This window comes from Bombus pyrosoma, linkage group LG2 (assembly GCF_014825855.1).
Source record: "Bombus pyrosoma isolate SC7728 linkage group LG2, ASM1482585v1, whole genome shotgun sequence".
NCBI classification, from domain to species: domain Eukaryota; kingdom Metazoa; phylum Arthropoda; class Insecta; order Hymenoptera; family Apidae; genus Bombus; species Bombus pyrosoma.
In genome coordinates this window covers 2,264,969-2,285,485 of record NC_057771.1, presented here as the reverse complement: position 1 = coordinate 2,285,485, position 20,517 = coordinate 2,264,969, and the positions used below count along the sequence as shown (strand labels likewise).

General features: G+C 40.6%; 1 protein-coding gene across 4 annotated transcripts in view; it reads right to left on the bottom strand.

The window, feature by feature from the left end:
* The window catches only part of LOC122572498 (lachesin-like), a 257,082-nt gene extending 246,166 nt beyond the window's left edge, over positions 1–10,916 (bottom strand). For 3 of the 4 annotated variants that reach the window (XM_043737499.1, XM_043737512.1, XM_043737521.1), the window contains exon 1: positions 10,115–10,916. In XM_043737499.1, coding sequence (XP_043593434.1) covers positions 10,115–10,508 — 394 coding nt within the window. In that variant the 5' untranslated portion in view covers positions 10,509–10,916. The remainder of the gene's footprint in view (positions 1–10,114) is intronic. The other variant, XM_043737503.1, reaches the window with a different exon arrangement.
* Positions 10,917–20,517: the final 9,601 nt, after the last annotated feature.

The following is a 20,517-nucleotide window of genomic DNA, read 5'->3' as shown; positions in this document are numbered from 1 at the left end:
GAATCTTCGAACGGAATGCTAAATCAGCTATTATTTTCGTCCGTCTACCATGATAAAAGGTAATCGAACAATTCGAAGTTATCTACGAAAGTAGGCAAGGTACGTTCGGATCAAGTTTCTCGCAAATACACACGGTTAGTTCCAAGTCAAACAAGAACGCGTAACGTCAAAGTGAAACAAAGAAACGAATCCAGCCCAAACTGAAAAGCCTTCGGAAGAAAAACAAAGAAGGACGTAGAGACAGCAACTGGAGACTAAAAGAACTTCAAAGATTCTGAGGTACCCGGCAGTCAGTTGAGCCGGGGGTATCCCCAAAGAAGGAGAAACTGGAAGCTTTCTAGCCGCACGTACGCAATCGGAGTGTGGCGGGCAAAGCAACGACAAACAAAAAAAAAAAAAAAACACACACACACACACACACACACACAAGAAGAAAGACTAAAACGATAGGAAAGAAAACGGATAAAACGAAGGAGAGACTGCTGGTCAACAGAGGCGCAAGGGTGGAAGACTGTAGGCAGAAGTAAGCGAACAGGAAAGAGGAAACGAGAGGATGAGAAAGCCCCCAAGTATTTCGCCAACTTGGTAAGCCGAGTTGAGATCGTCCGCGCGAGGATTTCTTCTCAAGAGCTACACACACTTCTTCTCCTCCACCCTTCTGCAATTCTTCTCTTTCTTTCTTTCTTTTTCTCGATCATGTAGCTTTGTCACGCCATGGATGCAAGTATTTCGCAAACAGATTAAAGACACCGAGACTGGTCGACGACAGTCGCTGCAAACAACGTATTCAAGATTCACGGAAGCAGGGACGAGAAGCGGAAGATAACGAGAGAGAAAGAGAGGAAAGTGGATCGACTTGGGCGATAGCGGCGAAAACGACGTTATTTCGAGTGTGCCGTTATTTTGAATCCGATTCAACAACGCTCGCCGAAATGCGGAGAGGTGGTCGTGCTTCCGCAGCGAGATCCGCTGATGTTTACGGCTACGGAATCGGGAAACTCGAATGGGAAACAGATATGGGCTGCCGTCGAGTTTCCTCCGTTCGAGTCCCGTCGAATGGTAATGGAAAATCATTTCGCCACTCGAAGACGAACGGGTCTTAGGATACGCGCACTTTCCACGATTTACAAGCATTGCCGTTTGATTCTTCCTGTGACTTTTAGCTCTGTACTCGATCGATGCGTTTACTTGGCTAAAGTATTTCGGAGTTTTAAGTGTAGAACTGGATAACAGGGTTTACGAGGAGAATGAGATCCTTGGTAAACGAAAATATGAAATTTTATCGATTTAGAGGCGTCGACGCGTTCTACTTTGAAATTCACGAAGTAGTATAAATTGTCAGTATTGTGCGATGCGTGAAAACTATTTTATGGATTATTTTTATGGGTGGTGGAAAAGGAAGAGGATGATTATAAGATATAAGTTTAAATTTTGACGAGAATGAAATAGGAGAGCAACGAGAGAAAGAACGCAATAAACACGACGAGGATAAAACGATCGCTCTAAAGTTACTAAGCCTAAACGAGTAATAAAGTTGGCGATATTGGTGCCCGGTTTCTATCAAAGAGCAGCCGCAACATATCAGGGTCCATCACGTATCCTAACCGGGTTGCACGCGGCGCGGCACGATATAAACTCCGTAAATCCGGTCCGGAAACGACACGCCTCGCTCTGGGAAAGTATCGCCTCCTCGCTCCTCTGAAAATTGTCTGCATTACGAAGTCCGCGCGTATCCACTCCGGGACTTTATAAGATACGAGATTAAGAGGTTCCACCAACCAGAGGCGTCCTTCCCCATTGTCTGCGTGTCCCCGTTCCCGGTCCTCGTTCACCGACGTTTCCCCGTCCTGGAATACAAGCAGCGGGTGGAATGGGCACTCATTCCAGACCCAAGGGACAACAGAGACGCGGAATAAGAAGAAAAGGTGAAAGAACGTCCGATGACGGAACCATGATCAAAGATAATTTCCGATCAAAGATTAAGGATTACTCCCATGGGCCACATGGTCCGTCTAGGAATCAAAGTCCGACGAAATATAAAATGCATGAAGCGAGAATCCCCGAAGGGTCCTCACTACGAGAATCCCACTAGCGTATATACCCTCTACCGTCTGCAAACCTCCCTCCCTACTCGGTCGTTCCACCCCCAATAAGAGGGATTGCGTTCGCTGTAAACGCATGTACGGACACGCGAGACGGCTGTTGTACACTTCATGCCAATAACGCAGGGCCGTCGCTGAAGATCCCAATGTTTATCTCATTTGATCGATTACGTCTGTGTTCTTAACTTTTGATCGAGGATAGGAACGTTTCGCGAAACTGCAATTTTTGTAATATTAATACCGATAAATTATGCGAACGCGTTATTGTCCGAAGAAGTGCGTATAATCCGCGACGAAAATAACTAGAACAATCGTAGAATGCGTTCCATCGAATAACTGCTACATCGATTGTATGGAACAACATTACATGGGGCAATTGTCCCTTTGAGAATTGATATATTACAAATCATGATTGCTGAATAGCTGTTATCTTAATAACTTCTATTAGTTTGATGTTATAGAAATAATAAAATTATCATGGCAACATAAATTACGAGAGAACTCGAGAGTTAGATTGACTTGACAAATTTCTGACATGACCTAACACATGCCGAGTATTAAACCCATGAATACAGACTACGTTTCTCCAAAGCGTATACAATACAATATAACTTTAGCTCACAATTACCAAACTGCTAAAGTAGTGTATATGCACAAAGTTCTAAAATAAAAAGCGAGCATCATGACCAATAATGTTTATAGAAATTCAATAATTGTAGAAATTAATTGCTAAAGTAGAATTATTAATCGTACAGATATATTATATATATACAGTAGACGACATCCGATTATACAATAAAAAAAAGTAATTTCATGACGAGGAATTAGCCCTCGAAGAACCAGGGTAAATCCCATTCAAACCTGCGACGCCGTTGAAGTTTTCCAACAAAAAGTTCACCTTTAACGTGTAAACAGCCTGAACAAACCTGTTCGTTATATTTAGAGTAGGTAAGATATCGAATCCCAAGTTAAAGAATTCCCATTATACCTGAACAAAATTGCGTGGCTTTTGTTTGCTTAGCATTTGCTCGCTCAACAATAGAAAAAGAAAATCCACGTATAATCAATTAGACGCACTCCTTGATCATCTTGTCTTCGGTTTGTAATTCGCGTTGTAATCAGCACAAACAGAAAAAAAGAATTACGTTATTCAGTCATGAGTTTTCACCCTCTTTTGTCTGACCGTTTATCTTCTAACATAAGGTAAAAGCGAGCCGAAATAGAGATATTTCACGATAATCGGATGAGAGCAGATGAATATTCAAGAACGTGTACGTGCGCAAAGAGAAAAGTACGATAATCCGTACCACAGCTGGCCCGCATCTCTGTATTTTTAGCATTTTACAATATTTAGAGGCCAAGCGAAAAATCCCAGTCGTCGTTACGTTTCTCTTTCCGATCGTTTCTCGACAAAGAACGGTGTTAGATTAATCCAACTTATGGAAACGTAAACGTAATGAGAATGTTGCGATCGAATTCGAATATTGCGTCTCAGATACCACAAAAAACGTTCCGCGAACTTCTCGCAATTTTATAAGCAATTTCCTCCTTGAAAAGTTAGATAACGTAATATTTCACACGTCAGTATAGCTTAATTTAAGTTAACGTAGAAACGCAAGAACAAAATTCTTTCTAAATTCGAACTAAGAGAAGCAGAAAGAAAATAATAATAATTCTTTCGTCTAAGACGCTTCACATTGAATAGAAACTATCTTTCTGCTCGTGTTCGTATTTCCGAAACCTAAATCGTATTACATAAAAGCCGAGAGCAGCTACGAAGGAACCCTACGCGAAACAAACCAGAAAGAAAATCATAACAGTCAGATCATCGGATAGCCCTCCGTCTCTAAACGTTCCTAACCCCTGAGTACGAGTTCCATTCGTCGTAAATCCGGCGTAACATCGAAATATTTTCTCTTTGGCCATGCGATGTCCGCGATTATCCATAAGTTAAACCAACTCACGGGTCGTGTCGTGAAAGACGAATAAGTGTTCCATATGTATAGAAATCGTTAGTATTTTTGCCACGTAGAGCGCATGCGCCAACGAGCCACATTAGATATTGATATTAGATTTAACGCGCTTACAACTGTCGCTGTACCTAATTAGGGGTGTGCTCCCCCAGCGAAACAGATGGCAACCCTCGGGCGATGAGATAATTCCATGGAGAGATTCGTTGGAGGGTGGGAAACGATAGCTACTCGAAGAAACTGTTATAGGCACAAGATACAAAAAGGAACGGAACGTGAACGAGCACTTAACGAATAAGGATGAAAGGTGAGTGAGCGAGATAAGCAAACTTAAGAATAGATTCCGAAGTAGAGATGTATGCTCGTGGTCCAACCCGCGAGCCGACGTTTGTTATCAAACTCCTTCAATAATTCATCGAAATTAGATAATGCCGTGCAACGAATGGGGAGAACTCGTATAGACCGAGTTTACCTACTTAAACGTATTAAATGTACGCCGACAAAGCGGCCGAACCGATCCTGGAAACGATTTTACTCGTCGACCATCGTGAGATCTGATACCAAGACAATGAGAGGTTTTCCATATTATGTATCTGTTCTCGAAACTATCTATTTTCTCGTATTCCGGTTGCTCGATTCTCTCGCTCCGTCCCAGTGAAATTGAACATACAAGAGAATAGTAGCACGGGAATTGAATAATCACCGCATAAAATCCGCATTCGATCGACGGTCAGCAGGGATGATAATGGCATCTCTACGTTTCGACTTCAAAAACCGACAATATAGTCGGTGAAACAGCCATAAAAACGATTGCATTTGGAAGACGCCAAAGATGCTGTTGACGATACGAAATACGTCCGATATATGCGCATTATTTCGCTAAAGTTCTTTCAATACGCGACCACCGAACAATCATGATATTTGAAGAATGAGCTTTGATATATATTCACGAATAAAAATAAAGTTACGAGATATTTACGAGATCTCCCGAGATATTCATTTTCGATTAGAATAATTCCAGCAGAATTAAATTTGCAAGTACCTACGAAGAAGTAAGCGCGTGGAACGAAAGATCATCGGACAAGATCGATCATTTTGATCCATAGGTTAACGCAGGTGGAAAAAGCAGAAGGAAAACGATGTTACTTCCGGTAATTCGTGTCAATCTATACAAATATTCCAGGCCAAATTCGACTCGGTGAAGCACACGTCAATGAAATAGTCGTGAAAACAATGTATCGCATATTACTCGATAACGTATGAATAACGCATGCACGACAAGCAAACACGAAAATTGCTACGCCAGCTTCCGCGTTTCTCTTTGCAGGCGGTTAATAAATCATCGTTCCACGAATACGGAAACGCAACGAGAAAGCGAATCGAGAAGCAAAGCACACGAGAAACAAAATGGAAAACAAACGAGAAAACAAACGATAAAGCAAAACGGGCGAAGGACGAAAAGCGAAACAGGAATAAGAGAGTAAGGGAGCGAGGGAAAGGATAGCAAGGGAGGAAAACAGAAGGTGGATTTAAATGACGAACCACCGCACCGTGTCGCTGACGCCCGCTATATTACCACGGAATTTATTCGTGCGCTGGTTCGCGTTCCTATGACCGCAAAAAATGTTAATTGTCGGAAGTTGAACGTAAGTACGTCGCGCGTGCAAGACAATAAAAGCCGCCCACGAACCTACTACAGGATGAAGAGAGATGGCGCACGCGCGCCCACCTTACCCAAAGAAAGTGTCCGAGGTGTGCTTAGAACGGCGTATAAGTATCTAGTACTACAGTTACATTAGGGCCAATTCATTTGCATGCACTTTTACGTCGTTCCGCCTTCAAAAAATATTTATCGATCGTGGTTCCGCTGTGACGCGACGCCTCGCTTATGAATTATGCATAGTAATGCGCGAGACCTAGTAGCTCATTCCCGGCCGCAATTTCGCCATTGAAGTGTAATTTCACCAGCCTCGTATTAGAACCGAAACGAGCTTCTTGCGACGCCGAGACTCGCCATAAACGACGGCTATGAGAAAAGGTGTCGTTCACAGGCGACCATGACCATCACTAACATAAGAGAACTATCTACGCGACGGAGAACACAAAGGAGCTTTGCTCGACACGTCCAAGGACAAAGGACTCCAGTCGAGATTGTTTCGCGGTTCGCAAAATGCATTTAACGTACCTGGAAAGTGGCTGGATCGAATTATCACCTGTGTAACTCTTTGAATGTTTACACGGCAGACAAACGATTCAGGACGAAAGACCAATATTCCAAGGATCTTGTACTTCTGTATCCTGCGAAAACTTAGAAAGGGAAGTTCCGTTACACGCGTAAGACGTACAATTTTAAAGATCGTCAAAAAGGAAACTAATCTCAACAAGCTCGAGCGAAAGCAGCGAGTAAATCTATCTTACGCGTGCTATTTCGCGCGTCTGAATAATTCTACGAACATGTGGGACGTGTTCCACGTGTCATTAAGAGTCGTTCAAATATTTAAGCTTAGCTCCACACGTTTTTTCGCGCTGTACTCTCCTGTGCTTAACGTTTGATTGCATATTTACGAGTGGAAGTACATATTTGGTCGCGTGAAGAACAGCGACATTAATACGTGACTGTGTACTTTTATAGCGTCATTCATCATGATGTTCTCCCGCTAAAAATCATACGTGATACAGATACGTAAAACTTCGAATGAATGATTTACGTCGCAGTCGCGCGTGAATTCACTCGATGAGTTTATTCTCGCGTGGATGGATCCTAACAGGCAGAAGGATTCTCTCTTTTTTTCGTGAAAATCCGAATCTGTATGGTGTAAACGATTTTGGATTGTAATTTTTCAAAGCCGCTTTTGCGATAGCTTTTTTATTGTTTACGAGGTGTTTGTATGCCATTGCACTACAAATTTTATTTTCTTCTCTTTTTGTCACGGAGAGTCAACTTATTGTATTTTAAAACAGCGATATGAAAATCACAAAAGTAATTAATAAAGATACGAGGGAGAAGAGCACAATAAGTCGTATTTCCTGTTTTTTACACAGCAATAATTTTAAGATTCAATCATTCAATATTCAACAATTAAACGGCGCACTTTCAACCATCAAACGGTATAAGAAAAAAAAAATCAACAAAAATAGACTTATCATATTCCTATGTGATACTCGTAATTCATAAATTTCTGCAAATTCCTTTTATTGAATTTTACATTTTATTATCCCAAACAATTCTGATATAAATAAATTTAACAACCGTTTTCCTTTCGCAACTATGTAGCTTTATCAAACAATCACGGTTTAAATAATTTTCACTCACGCGTTCGCCGAATTCCGGTTCAATTTTTACGGAAAAAAGAAACAGTTGATTAACTGAATCGGCTACTTTGTTTTTATCGCTATCGATTTGGCGCGATATCGCGACATTTATTTCTCGTCGATAAAACGGCTTTGACGCGCGTTATTTGGACATGCTAAATTTCCTAGAACACTTTAGCTGTCGTCGGTTTCCTGATTTAACGTAGCCAAAATGAAATCCGAGATTACGCGTTGATCAGACCATATGCGTTTAAATCGCCGCTCGAACAGGCACGGATAGCGCTACGAAGAGAATAAGAGGGACAGAATATAGTCGATTCTGATGAAGTTTACGATATAGATCAACACTGATCAACCACCGATCTGTAAAAGCAATAGCAACAGCTAATTTTCTCGTCACTAGCCGAAATAAACGATAATACAATCTAGCCTGACTTACGAAAGCGATTGCATTACGATTTTCAAGTACGACTTTATTCGCTCATGTGTAATCAATGGGAATATATGAAATAAAATTGATGTCATTGACAGTTAGATACTATGTATCGTGCTTTTATAAATTCGAGGTACCAATCGTGAGTTATAAATTATGACTGTGTGAATAAAATTTGATAAAGCGTGTAACACTAAACTTAACAGTGTCGGTCAAATTCACCGCTTTCAAACTTCTACACAAATTTAACCATATTTAACACTAAACCTACCGACACTTCGTGTATACTTATTCCTACCGTGTGCGGTCAAAACGACCGATGATTAAAGAAATAATATTTTTTATGATTTAACTTAGTTAACTTAAGTTTTTATGATTTAACTTAGATAATGGTTAATTTATAACTAAATGTATATAAAATGATAAAGTTTCATAAAATTTCGTCAAAATTTACTTTTGTTTAATTTCAATTATAGATTTAAATAAAATTACACTTTTATTTATATATATCTTATTCAATTTCGTTGCATTTTTTACAAATTATCTTATTATCAAATGTATATTTGCCACATATATATTTCCCGCATGTTAAACAAATTTTAGTAATTTTGTAACCTTTACAATTTTTTACTTGACAAGTTTTTTATAGCAATGAATCTGAACTTATTGATAGTTTTATTGCATGGTTTTTTCCCGCGATTCTTTATATAAATGTAATGTATGCATTAGGTTTATAACAATTTTGTGAATTCTCTGTAAATCGACCCCATACTATAGATACCATTGCAAATTTATTGGTTCGTGAACGTTGGATTCTTTCGTTCTCCTTATCAAATCGTGTAAACCTCATAATTTCAGCAAAGTCATTCCTGCTCATTGTTTTTGAAAAAAATGCAGGTCTCCAAATTTTATTCCACAAATATGAAACATCTACATTCTTTGCCTGATATACACCGCGTGCATCTAATTCTGTTGCATCTAACTCCCTCTTAGTCCCAAATACTCTAAATGCTTCTTCTTCCATACATTTTATTATATGATCCCATATACGATGTCCAATGATAAGATAAAATGCCATCTTTACTTGTCCTTTCATTATATTCCTTTTAGCATATCCCTAAAAATATTATAAACTGATGTCCTGCCAGGTTTGGGACTTGCATCTATTTCTTTCCAAACTGTTCCAACGGGCCCAGTTTCGATACGTTGGTTCTCTACATCAGTCTCACTCTTTGCTGTCAACGATAATTTCTTTCCTTTTTACCCTGCACGCGAACGCTTATGTATAAATAATATTCAACTCTGATTCGGTTGCAAATAGCTTTTCATGCGCTTCCATGCCGTTTTCAGTTGCTGAAGTTTCTTGTTCATCGCACACTGAACAATCTTCTTCTATGCCCGTTATTTATTTTGTAACTTTTTTTTTTTGTAAAGTCTTGACACTTTTAGAGTAAATATTTATCACAGAATAACACTAAGTACGGAATACAAAATTATTGTCAAATTTGATATGCTTTACTTTTCCTTTTACAACAACTTTACACAAAACGCTCTGAGATGCTTTTTGTCTGAGTTTTAGAGATAACAAAGTTAAATGTCGACTGATTGACTAACAAACTGAGATGCATTCTGGTCGAAAGGTCGATAACAAGTAAGAATATGGTCTGTGACTACGATATTTATAAGAAAACATTGACTTCTCCGCCAACGGTTACTCGAGTGTGGAGTTGGGAAAAACCCGCATTTCCCGTGTTTTATCGTAATGAGCGATAACGCTAAGAAACTTCTAGACTTTCAAGATGTTTGTAACAATGGACTGTAAAAGATGTTAAATTTTATAGCAGTTAGGATTATTATGGGCCTGAATTGATATGTCTTGACAGCTGGTGGCCATCTTGATCGAGGGATGGATTATGATTTATGACAAAGCTACGGGTGTAACAGTTATTATTTGCTATTATTGATTTTGTTTGTCATCTGACCTTGAGATAGCCTTTTCTTTGTACTGATTGCATTTATTATAAGAGTAACTAAAATATTTTATCGGCCGGTCAAATTGACTGACCGCAGTAGACAGGGCAGAATACAATTTTTTCTTACAAAAGAAAAAAGTAAACTAAAAGTAAATATCGAAAAATATATTGTACGCATGTTTCAGGAAAAGTTAGAAATTATGAAGCGATATGATAATATTTAATATTAGAGTATCATAATATTCGTATAGCATAGAACAAGAATAAAACATTGGATACATATTGAGAAAAAGAAAAGACGAGAGACATGAAAAATTCACTTACCATTGTTAGCTGCAACCGTTGGTCGCGTGTCTAGCAGCAGGAGGCACAAGACGACGAAGATAGTCGCCATCCTGGGTACGATATTGAAAGACGTTCCTTTGCTTCCCTTAACAAGCACCAGTATTTTTGGCTGCAACTTGACGAACCCGGTGGCACAAGTATGATCCGCGTAAGATACGCATCCGCAACGAACAGACACACCAACAGAGTCCCCCGTTTCCTCCGACAGCCCGTACGAACTTTCAAGGTCGTCCTCCCACTCGCGAAATGGTCCACACCGATGTTTGTCCGCGCACGCACGCCCGTTCGGATCTGAAAGCGATTTATCGGTCAGAGCGTCGATCAGCATCCACCGGAAATGTTCTCCAGAAGACCCTTCCGAACGACCTTCCATCGAAACGGATCACAGGTTGAGAACTCGCGATGTTCCAAGGTGGAACCACAGTTCCGGTCGACTCGCGCCTCTTGATTAGGTCAAGCTTTTATAAAAAATCACGTCCCTCCAGCGCATCCTAAGAGCAATCACACGCGATAGCGAAACGAACAAACACGCGCGCTATCGATTAACTTTGCTCCGATCGAATCCTCCGTCTTCACCACTTCCAAGTTTTACATCCGAAATCAGACACAACTAAAATGTAAAAGTTACAATGTTCACCAACGATTCCGTCCAGTGGAATGAACGCGACGGCGGTCAATCGACCGAGGCGATCCTCGATCAACCAGGATGTAAGAACGATCGAAGCACGTTCCCGCGATCGTCAAAGGACAACGACAGTTCCCCGACTGTACGCTCGGGACGCCCGGCGTCGACTGGCGTCCTCGAGTACAGAGGGGACCGCCGGTTCGGGCAGACGTGCACACGCCGACGTCCTGGCATCACGGCGCATATCTCCTCCACCCCCGTAGGAGATCTCTCACCCTTTACCGAAGCAAGCCAATCGCCGCTTAGAAGTCACCGCCCATCGCATCACGGAGCCGGTACCGCCCCCGAATTAAGATTTTCGACTTTTCTTAGTCCCGACCCGTTTCGACCAAAGCGTCGCCCGTGCCTCCGCGTCTCTTGCTTTTTCTCTCTCTCTCTTTCTCTTTCTCTCTTTTACGCTCTTTTTCCAACCACCCCGACTTTCGCGGTACGTTTCACACGCGCACACCGCGCCGGTTCAACATGCGAGCAACGTGCCACCGCACAGCCGGCGGAAAAGGAAACCGCCAAGAACGCGGCTAATTTCAACCTCCTGCGGAAAATGTGCTTTTCCCTGTTTGGCTCGTCTGGAGAGCGGCTGCGGCCGTACACTGACAGACCATCCTATTTACGACAGACCAACCGAGAGACTACAACCAGAGAATGGACGTCTCCGGACAGTCGAAACGTGAATGCTTACTGACTATTTTGATAAGTGGCGAGACGATATTTTCTTCGAGCGAACTCCGGGAATTTTCACAGGAAATGACACGATAGCTCGTAGCCTACAGCGTTACTGGCAGGCGACTGTTGTTACTTACGTTTGCGTTGAATACAGTACTAACCATACATTCGCATTCCATACAAATAATGGAACGTTCTCTTATTAAATTAACAAAATTGATAAAATAATTTAACAATAGCTGACAATGTTCGATGCACCGAAAGAAAAATTTCGGCTTTTACCAAATATTCGAAAGTGTAAGCATTGTCTAAATCGAGAAAGATACAATCCATACCACGATATTATGATCTGTTCGCAACTAAAAGAAATACGAGAAAACGCAAGAGAAAAGCGAAGATAAATATTTACAGTTGATGCGGAATCGCCTAGAATGTGACTGTGGCACCATTAGAGTAATAGTACTCATCCTTTATCAAAAGCAAGTTGCGGATGTACCTACTGTACGCTTATTTCGTATGACGTTTCATTTTCGTGAAAAATCGTCGGTGAGTTTTCTCGCGTGAAATAGAGCGTGGAACTACCGCAAACTTCTGTCATGGATACTTTTAAACTGTGATTTTACATCGTTTATATATTTTGCTGTGAAAATTTACAGGCCCCACCGTTTGGATATCATTTTCCCCTTTTACAAAAACGTTATACATATTCGATTGTGCCATGGGTCCTGTACAGGAAAGAATTATTCTCGAATGTTCTGATCTAATTATTCTACGACTTACTTGTAAGAGTATCTCATAAAAAATTTGGACATTACGTTTTCGAATTTAAATATGACAATTTAACCTGCGAAAATAAAGTTGAAGTTTACTTCAATGCGATGCAATTCGGAACAGAAGATGGTGGTCTCAAATGACTAGATGCGCCCGATAACCATTAGTTAATTTAGATTGGCTTATCGGTAGATATGGCGGGAGTTATGATTCTGTTTACGAACGATCGAGAGAAACGTGAACCAGGAAGGATCGAATATCTTTAGAGACATAGCAAATTCAATAAAACAGTTCAGTTGGATTTTCTTGTCAAAGAAGATTTTATCTATACTCAAGCACCGTATAATTTCTATGGTAATGCTAGTTAGATACTTACATAACCATAAACTTAAAGTGCCAATGATTAACTTATGGGATCATGTAAAACGTAAAGTCAAAACTAACAACTATGAAAAAAGTGGTATATAATCAAAAATTTGTATTTTAGAAAGCAGATATAGACGGTACGAAGCTGTTAATTATGTGTCAAAAGATTTCAATGCTTTTGCTTAAACTTTTATGTCTAGTTCGCGCGGAAAGCCATCAAAGCGTCTTGTTGGTTCGGCACAGACAAAATATTTCGTTCCTGTTAGAAAAGTACCAACGAGTAGAACGTATATTTCGAAAAACTTTGCCAAATATTGAAACTCGATGTCGAAGTTTCCGCGTGGAACTGAAGCATATTCGGTTTTTCCATCGCAGTACGTGAACGACATGTACAGCACGAATATGCGGTAAAATGTGAACGCACGTAGCAACAAAATAATATTTTATCAACGTATGTCCGCGTTGGAGCAACGAAAATATAGCGCAGAAATTAACCGGAATCGGTAGGCGGGAAATATGCGCGACCTTTCAAATATTTGAAAAAGCACGACCAGCCGAAGTTTATCCTTCTGCTGGATAGAAACCAAATATTTGCCAAACCAGTTATAAATATATGCCTCGAAGATCTCTGTAAATTTGTTTATACGAATATACAAAACGTTCGAACGAAAATGTGTAACGGATCGGTTTATATCGCGTATTAGTGTATGAAATTCTTCCTTATTTTACTTTACTTCTATCGTCGATCGTTTCTATGATTTATCAATCATTGTAGAAAAATTGTCTCGGTATCATTGACGTTTAGAAAACAACCGTAGCAAGGATTCATATGTTTGGAATATTTTGAACACACTTAACGTCGTTTAGCTTCCCGACTAAGTAAGTATAATAAAAATATTTTTAAATCACTGCACAGAATATCAACTTCATCATTTTGACGCACCTGTATCATCCTTCACCGCGATATCACACGGCGCAAACTTTTCTAAACTAGGATAAAATTAATGGCACACATGGATGGACGCATAGTAATAGCGTACATAGATCCGTCTGAAGATAATTTAATAGGATCGGTAGGACACGATCGAATGCGAAGACATTGCGTTGACGAAGTAAGCGAAAAACTCTCTTAACACGAGAATTAATACTCCAGACACAAATCCAGGGATGTCTACAATTTTAGCAGTAAAGGGAGGTAAAGTCGGATCGGCGTCGGCGTTTGGCAGAAACAGAGACGTAGGGATCGAAGAGTGGAAGCAACTGAAGAAGAACGGATGCAAAAAGGGTAGGTTAGAGGGTGGAGCACGGCTCTTTCATTTCGTTGATGTAAGTTTGAAGGTTCGTAAGTCTGACGGGCAACACGTTTTAGGCTTGTCCGCAGATAGCCTCCGAGCGAAAGAAAGGTAAACCACCCTCTCAATCTCAAGCAAAGTATTTTCTTTCATTGCCATTGGTAATCTCCGTTCTTCGTCCATAGATTTCTGCGGATTCTGACATCTTCGATTCCGCGTTGATTCAACGTTTGATCGCATGATTCCGTTGGTATAGCTGCAACCACGTGGTTATCGCGCAAAAGGAATTTTCCTCTACGAAACGATTAGCCGTCACCCTTTACCATTCCTTCTGCAACCCCTTCCTATCGACTTCTGATACGAGTTCGCTCCACTTTCGTCATTAAGAGAAACTTCTGCGGTTTCACGGGGACGCGGATGCCAGTAATATCTTTAAGAGAGTTACAACGCTGTGAAATGATAACCGCTGTCACGTCGGCAATAATTTCAACACTGGGTTATCGATGTCATCGTTGCACGATTTATTCGCGCTTAATAGCTGTGACGTTGATCATTCTCCTGATCGCGAGAAAAGGCGACTCTAGATGGCGAGCAATAGGAGGTAGATCGTTTAATATGTCGTGAAGCAATAAAATGCTTCGAAGAATTCAATGAAAACATAATTTGTGAAAGTTGACGTAGGACAACGTTTTAAATGAAATGTTAAAATTTGTAGAACGAATCGTTGTAGCAAATGTAGGAGATACAGTAAGACGTCGAGCGTATCGTTACAGGAGGGGAGGAGGAATGGAAACGAAAAGAAGAAAATGATGTGACAATCAGAGAAGAGGTTTTGCCCGGGACACATCTGGTCTCTTATTTTCATTTTCTCCCTCAAATGATTTCCTTCATTCCGTTAACTGAAAAACTCTGCGCGTGACATGTTGGGGGCGCGTCACCGTAGCCCTTGCAATCCGCTCATGCTAAAGAAACCCACGAAAAAGCAATTAAATAAGAACTTTTATGAGGAAAGTTCCAACGGATTAGCCAATCCTTTTTTTATCTTAGCTTCTTTTCTCTTCGTTAAAATTTACTTTGCAAGTTAACCGCGGCTCACTTCCAACGAATGATAATGACGGAGACTGCTTCCTGTCAGTAAAATTTCCAAGTCGCCAAAACTTTAAATCGGACCTTTCCGCGAATGAAAAAATGTACCAATTTCGGTTAATAACCAGCCAAGAGGATCGAATCGAATTACCTTCTCGAGAAACATCTGAAACTACCCCATTAATTGCACTGACTAACCTCCGCTCCTTTCCCTTTTTCTCTTATTATTTCAAAGACAATTTGATTCAACGTTATTTCGCTTATATCACGTATCGTTTCCCCGAGACCGACGTTTGAGTCCTGGATCGATCCAATCGTATCGTCTCAGCTCGCAGAAGCATTATCTCCGGCAGAACAGACTAAAGACTTGGACAAACAAAACTACGGCATAAGCGGCAGACAATCCCACTTCCTAGTTCCCGAGACTTTACAGCCAATTAAGACTCAATACAATTGATCAGCGACTATTCAAACGATGAAACAATCGAAATGTAATTGCGTCGTCCCGATCCTTCTGAATAGCAATTCATTTTCAAAAGAATGTGTTACCACCCTCTTTCTCGCTTGTTCCTTCTTCCTAGTCTCTTTGTCCCTCTTCCTCTCGGTCTTTTTACCCCCTTACCCACCTTTCGCTTCTTTTGTTCGTACGAAATCCTTCTACCGAGTGCACGTACCCTGCCAAAAGTTAAAATTTTTAGCCTTCTACGTGTCAATACACTCTCTCTTGTCGCACGAAGCCTGTCACATAACTACCAGTTTTATATTTCAAACATATTTTGCTCCTATGATTAACGAGAGTTCTTCGTTCGGTCCCCGACGATCGAGCAAATTGGCTGCAATAAAATCGAAATTACAGTAATACGCGTCATGGGAGCCCGATTCGTTCCTTTCGTGGGGGGTATTACGAGACGTAGGGTGGTCCCCATGGAGAACAGGCGATGGATCGACGTACGCGTCGGACAGAAAAATGTCCAAGTTCGAATATTTTCGCGCTCACGATTTGAATTCTTAAGTTTGTGAATATCGTGGCTTGAAAGAGGTAATTTTTTATTCGATAAAACTCGTTGTTCAAACAATTTAATTATCTTTTCATTACGTCGATCTTTTACCCGTGTATCGATTTAACATTCAAAAAGGTGCAGTCTCGAAAGAGAGAAATGTCCGATCAGTCCGCAGAGCGAGCACTTCGCAAATGGCTAATAAACCGATAAAAACGCAGAATTCGCGAACGTGCTTCTAGAGTGTTGACAAGAGTGATACCTATCGGACGATGTCCGTGTCGGACCACGTGGGAACAAGCAAGTCCAAAAACAGAGAGATAGAGCACGACGAGGACCATTCACCGACGAGACCGTTGTTGTTGCGTCCAGGCTACGCAGAGAGGCTCGGTTGCATGCCTACATAAAAAAAAAAAAAAGAGAGACACGACATCGTCAAAAACACTTTCGGGAAAAAACAGACAGTGCAGAGACAAAAAAGAACAAGGCTAGAAAAAGCTTCTTCTCGAACAATGGAAACGACTACTGACACAATAAACAAGAAAATGTAGACTAAGGGCAGAATATGAAAATCATTATATCAGCTGAGAAATAGGGATGAAGTTGGAATTCAAAAGAAAGAATCCGAGAGAAAGAGGAAAAGATGAGAGAAAATTGGGAAAAGTGGAGAAGATACTAAAGTGAAGAAAAAACAAAATATTTTTGGACGTTATAACGAGATCAGGGAGGACACGAGCGTTGATATTTCGGAACAGCTTTTGAGCTGGTAGCTTTTAAAATCTGTCATCGGTTCGTATTAACAGTTACGCATTCCGTACCGGTACGAATCGCACACGCATTGTTCCCAAATTGCTTTCACATCGCGAAAACAAAAAACGCTACACGTACGGAATACCAAGCATACACGTTGTCGCGGATTGTCCTCTTACTTGTATCCCCTCGTACGAGTCGGTTCGAATAGAAAGGCAACAATTTGTTTAATAGGAACGAAAATCTTTTTAAACTGTCTATCGCTTAACTCTCAACTACTCGAACATTCGAATTTGTACAAACGACGTAAAACGAAACGCGCTGAAAATTAACTAAACACGATTTTATAATCGTACGATTTTTTATTCAATATGTTGTCGATTATAAAAAAAATTGGATACGTTTGGGAAGCAGATGAATAGAAAGAAGAAATAGACAAATTATTTATGTTATATGAAATAGACACATTGTAAACACTGAAAAATTGAAGTATGTGATAGAATACGATAGCGTTTTTCCTTTCCAGATTCTATAGTACTTCTATTAACCAATCGACCACCTATGGAAAAGCTACCGAAGCAAAAAACGAATGTTAATAAACGCTTCAACGTTAGCATATGGTGCAAGGATGAAGCGTGGCGGTATAAGTGTTTCTATCACGTAAGTCTGGTAGCAGGATAGCGAGCTCGCTAATAGTGCAACGATTTATGAAGACTTCAGCGTGTTGGGTGGGCGAGTGGGCGTACAGCAACCCTCAAAATTGATTAATGAACAAGCTCGCTGATCGGTTCGATTAAACCAGTGTAAACGAAAGGACGACCGATAAATATCTGCCGATATAAACGTCGACATTGCGTCCTGACTTTTCCATAAATCACCCGTTGACAGGGTATACGTGCCACTAAAACGTGTTAATTCGATGAGTAAGAAATACCGTACTATGGTTAAATGAGAAGTAATCGTAGTAACTGCGTTATAGTATACGAAGTTTCTATATTATTGGCGTATGAAATATTTTCTCTTTACTCGACAGGTGTAGGAAAAATATGAAGAAAGATCATCTTTGAAAGGTAGTACTGTGTGTTGAATCAATGGTAGAACTTTGCGTCAAGTTTTCTTCTGTCTCAGAAAGTACGAAGTGTTTTACGAAAATAGCAAACAAGTATCGAAGGATTGAAAATTGTTTCTGGAAATATATCTTCTTTAGCTTCATGGAAATAACTTTGTTGTAAAAGTAAATAAAATTAACCTTTCCAAAAAAAAGACATATAAACATTTGATATGTTTCACAAATGCTCGATTTACTTTCTTTATTTCAAATATTTAACGTGCAAATATTGGAACGACACACCACCCGCGTTCAACACGTATAAAAGAAACAATTTACTCTGAATAAATATTTAAAAGATTAAAGAAGAAAGCGACAGGTAGCATCGAAACGAGATTTATATATGGAAAATCAATTTGAACGCGTAACTTCTGGCTGGTATACGTCTGACTTAACGTCGGAAGAAGGAAAAGTTTGTACGCGTGTTCACCCTTACGTGTGTACAGACGGCACACGTGAAGAAATAGAGAAATAGGGGAAGAAAGAGAACGTGTGAGTATATCGCCGCGCGGAGGCTGCCGCTGACAGTCCTGTCTTCTCAAGCAAATTTCACTTTTTGTCAACGAACGGCCGTTTGAAAAGAACGAATATTGGATTCGATTATTACGTCTTCAACCTTCGCAAAAATCTCGTTTCCCGAACTCCCACCACATGGCGGCTTATCGGGACGTTAATATTACGCCAGACCTATGAAACAATTCAATTACATGTATTGTCTTCATTTGTAAAACTACATCGTTAGAAAAAATACATTTGTATGTACATCTAGCATGGGTGAGCAAGGTTGTCAAAGTCAATAGGTCAAGATACGAGATATTTGCCAGTGCTCCTGTATTTAAAAACATATTTTATGAAATTAATCGTACTAAACATTAGCATAATGTATTACAATGGCATTTGTTCTTCGACAAACGATATCTAGATTTATTTGACGCTAAACAGGAAGAGTTAAAATCAGTATAGAGGCTGCACCGTGGTCGACCGAATTATTCGCGCGACGAAACACTCATCGCGTCACACGCGAAGTATCAACGAATATAGTTTAACGAACAAGCGGTTGACAAAACTCCGGGAACGGGTTGCATTAAAATTAACGGTGACCCGTAGTTGGCTATTCGGCAAGTTTCGGATTAACTTCATCAACGCGCAACTAATAATTCAAGCGTCTGGCCTGTGGTTTCGCGCCGAACTGCTACTTTTCCATCGCATAGTGAGGAAAACCCCATCGCTTCGCTTTGCGATGAGACGACTCGATAAAATTCATTTAGATCGAATCTCTTCGCGAAAAGTAACGATCTATTATTAGATATTTGCACGATTCGTTTTCACTTGTCATTCTGGATGTCTGTTAGCCCCTTCGACCGAGATTCGGCCGAAAACTCACGGTGACAGTGAAGCGCGCTAATAGAGATACGCATGCATACGTAACATCGTGTATGCCATGGCGTCGAAATACTGGCATAACTGCATCGAGAGAATGCTATCCAACGTCCATTAAAATGAACACTCGAAGAGAAGAGAAATGAATCCGAAAGGATTACAAGTTGGATGCGATCGGACATACAGAATGACGGATCTGATAACGAAAACTGCGTGCACCTTTCACCGACGTTTTCGACAGACGTGTAAGTGTTCGTTGGTCAGTCACGCGAAAAGAATTCGCTCGACGACATACGCTATAAAAAGATTCAAATACAAAAAGAGATTATCAACGAGTAATTATCCATCCATTGCCTTTCTCCTTTTCCTTTATACATATACACGGTGGATGCAAATTTCCGTAGATAACAAAATAATCTTTTTTATTTTCTTTCTGTATTATTTTATATTAGATATTATCATCTATTATCTATTATGCTATGCTAGTGTTCTGCCGTGCCGCTGGATACGCAACTGAAAAGTTAACGAAATGACTGTGATGTAATTAGAAGAGAAAAATGATAATAGCGGAAACTTACTAAGCATCGAGAAGTAGATCCACAAGGCAGTGTGAAAAAAGAAAGGCGAGGAATTTGAAAATATTTAAAATGGAGTTTTCTCCTTTAATATTGTGGGATGCGACAGGTTAGTCGACGAGAATGAAGCAGGACGACGTCGGAGGTGCGAACAGAGGGGTAGCTAGCGCGGCAGGAGAAGGGACGAAACGGGGTGGTTTAGCAAGGTGGGGTGTTAGTTTCCTGGTCGGATATTAGCTGTCACGCGGCTCACTGGACAGGACACCAGACGTATATACAGAGAGTGGAATCGGTGTAAAGGTAGCACAGTGCACCTAAGCAAGGTGGACGGTCGACATTGGAAGCTTGCCACATTTATGTATAGAAAAGTCTGATCGTACCAACAGACGTTACGGAAACCGGATCCGGCATGGCAACGAATGAATTCCTAGATTCCAGATTCATTCTTTCGTTTGCTCCGGCCAAAACCAGGCCTTCGGCCGTTCGAAAACGTTCGATTGACCGATTCACGATTACAGCCGGGTCCGTATCGGACGGCTTTCGTTTAAAAGGCATAACTCGCCCCTGATAAGAACAGAGTGACACAGATAAGAAGTCCCCGTTCCGGTCAACATACTGATCGCCGGGCTCGGTGGAAAATCCCCTTATCCGACGTCGAAGAAAATTGTGGTTTCTCTTTCAAAGTAATTACTGTTATATATCTTTATG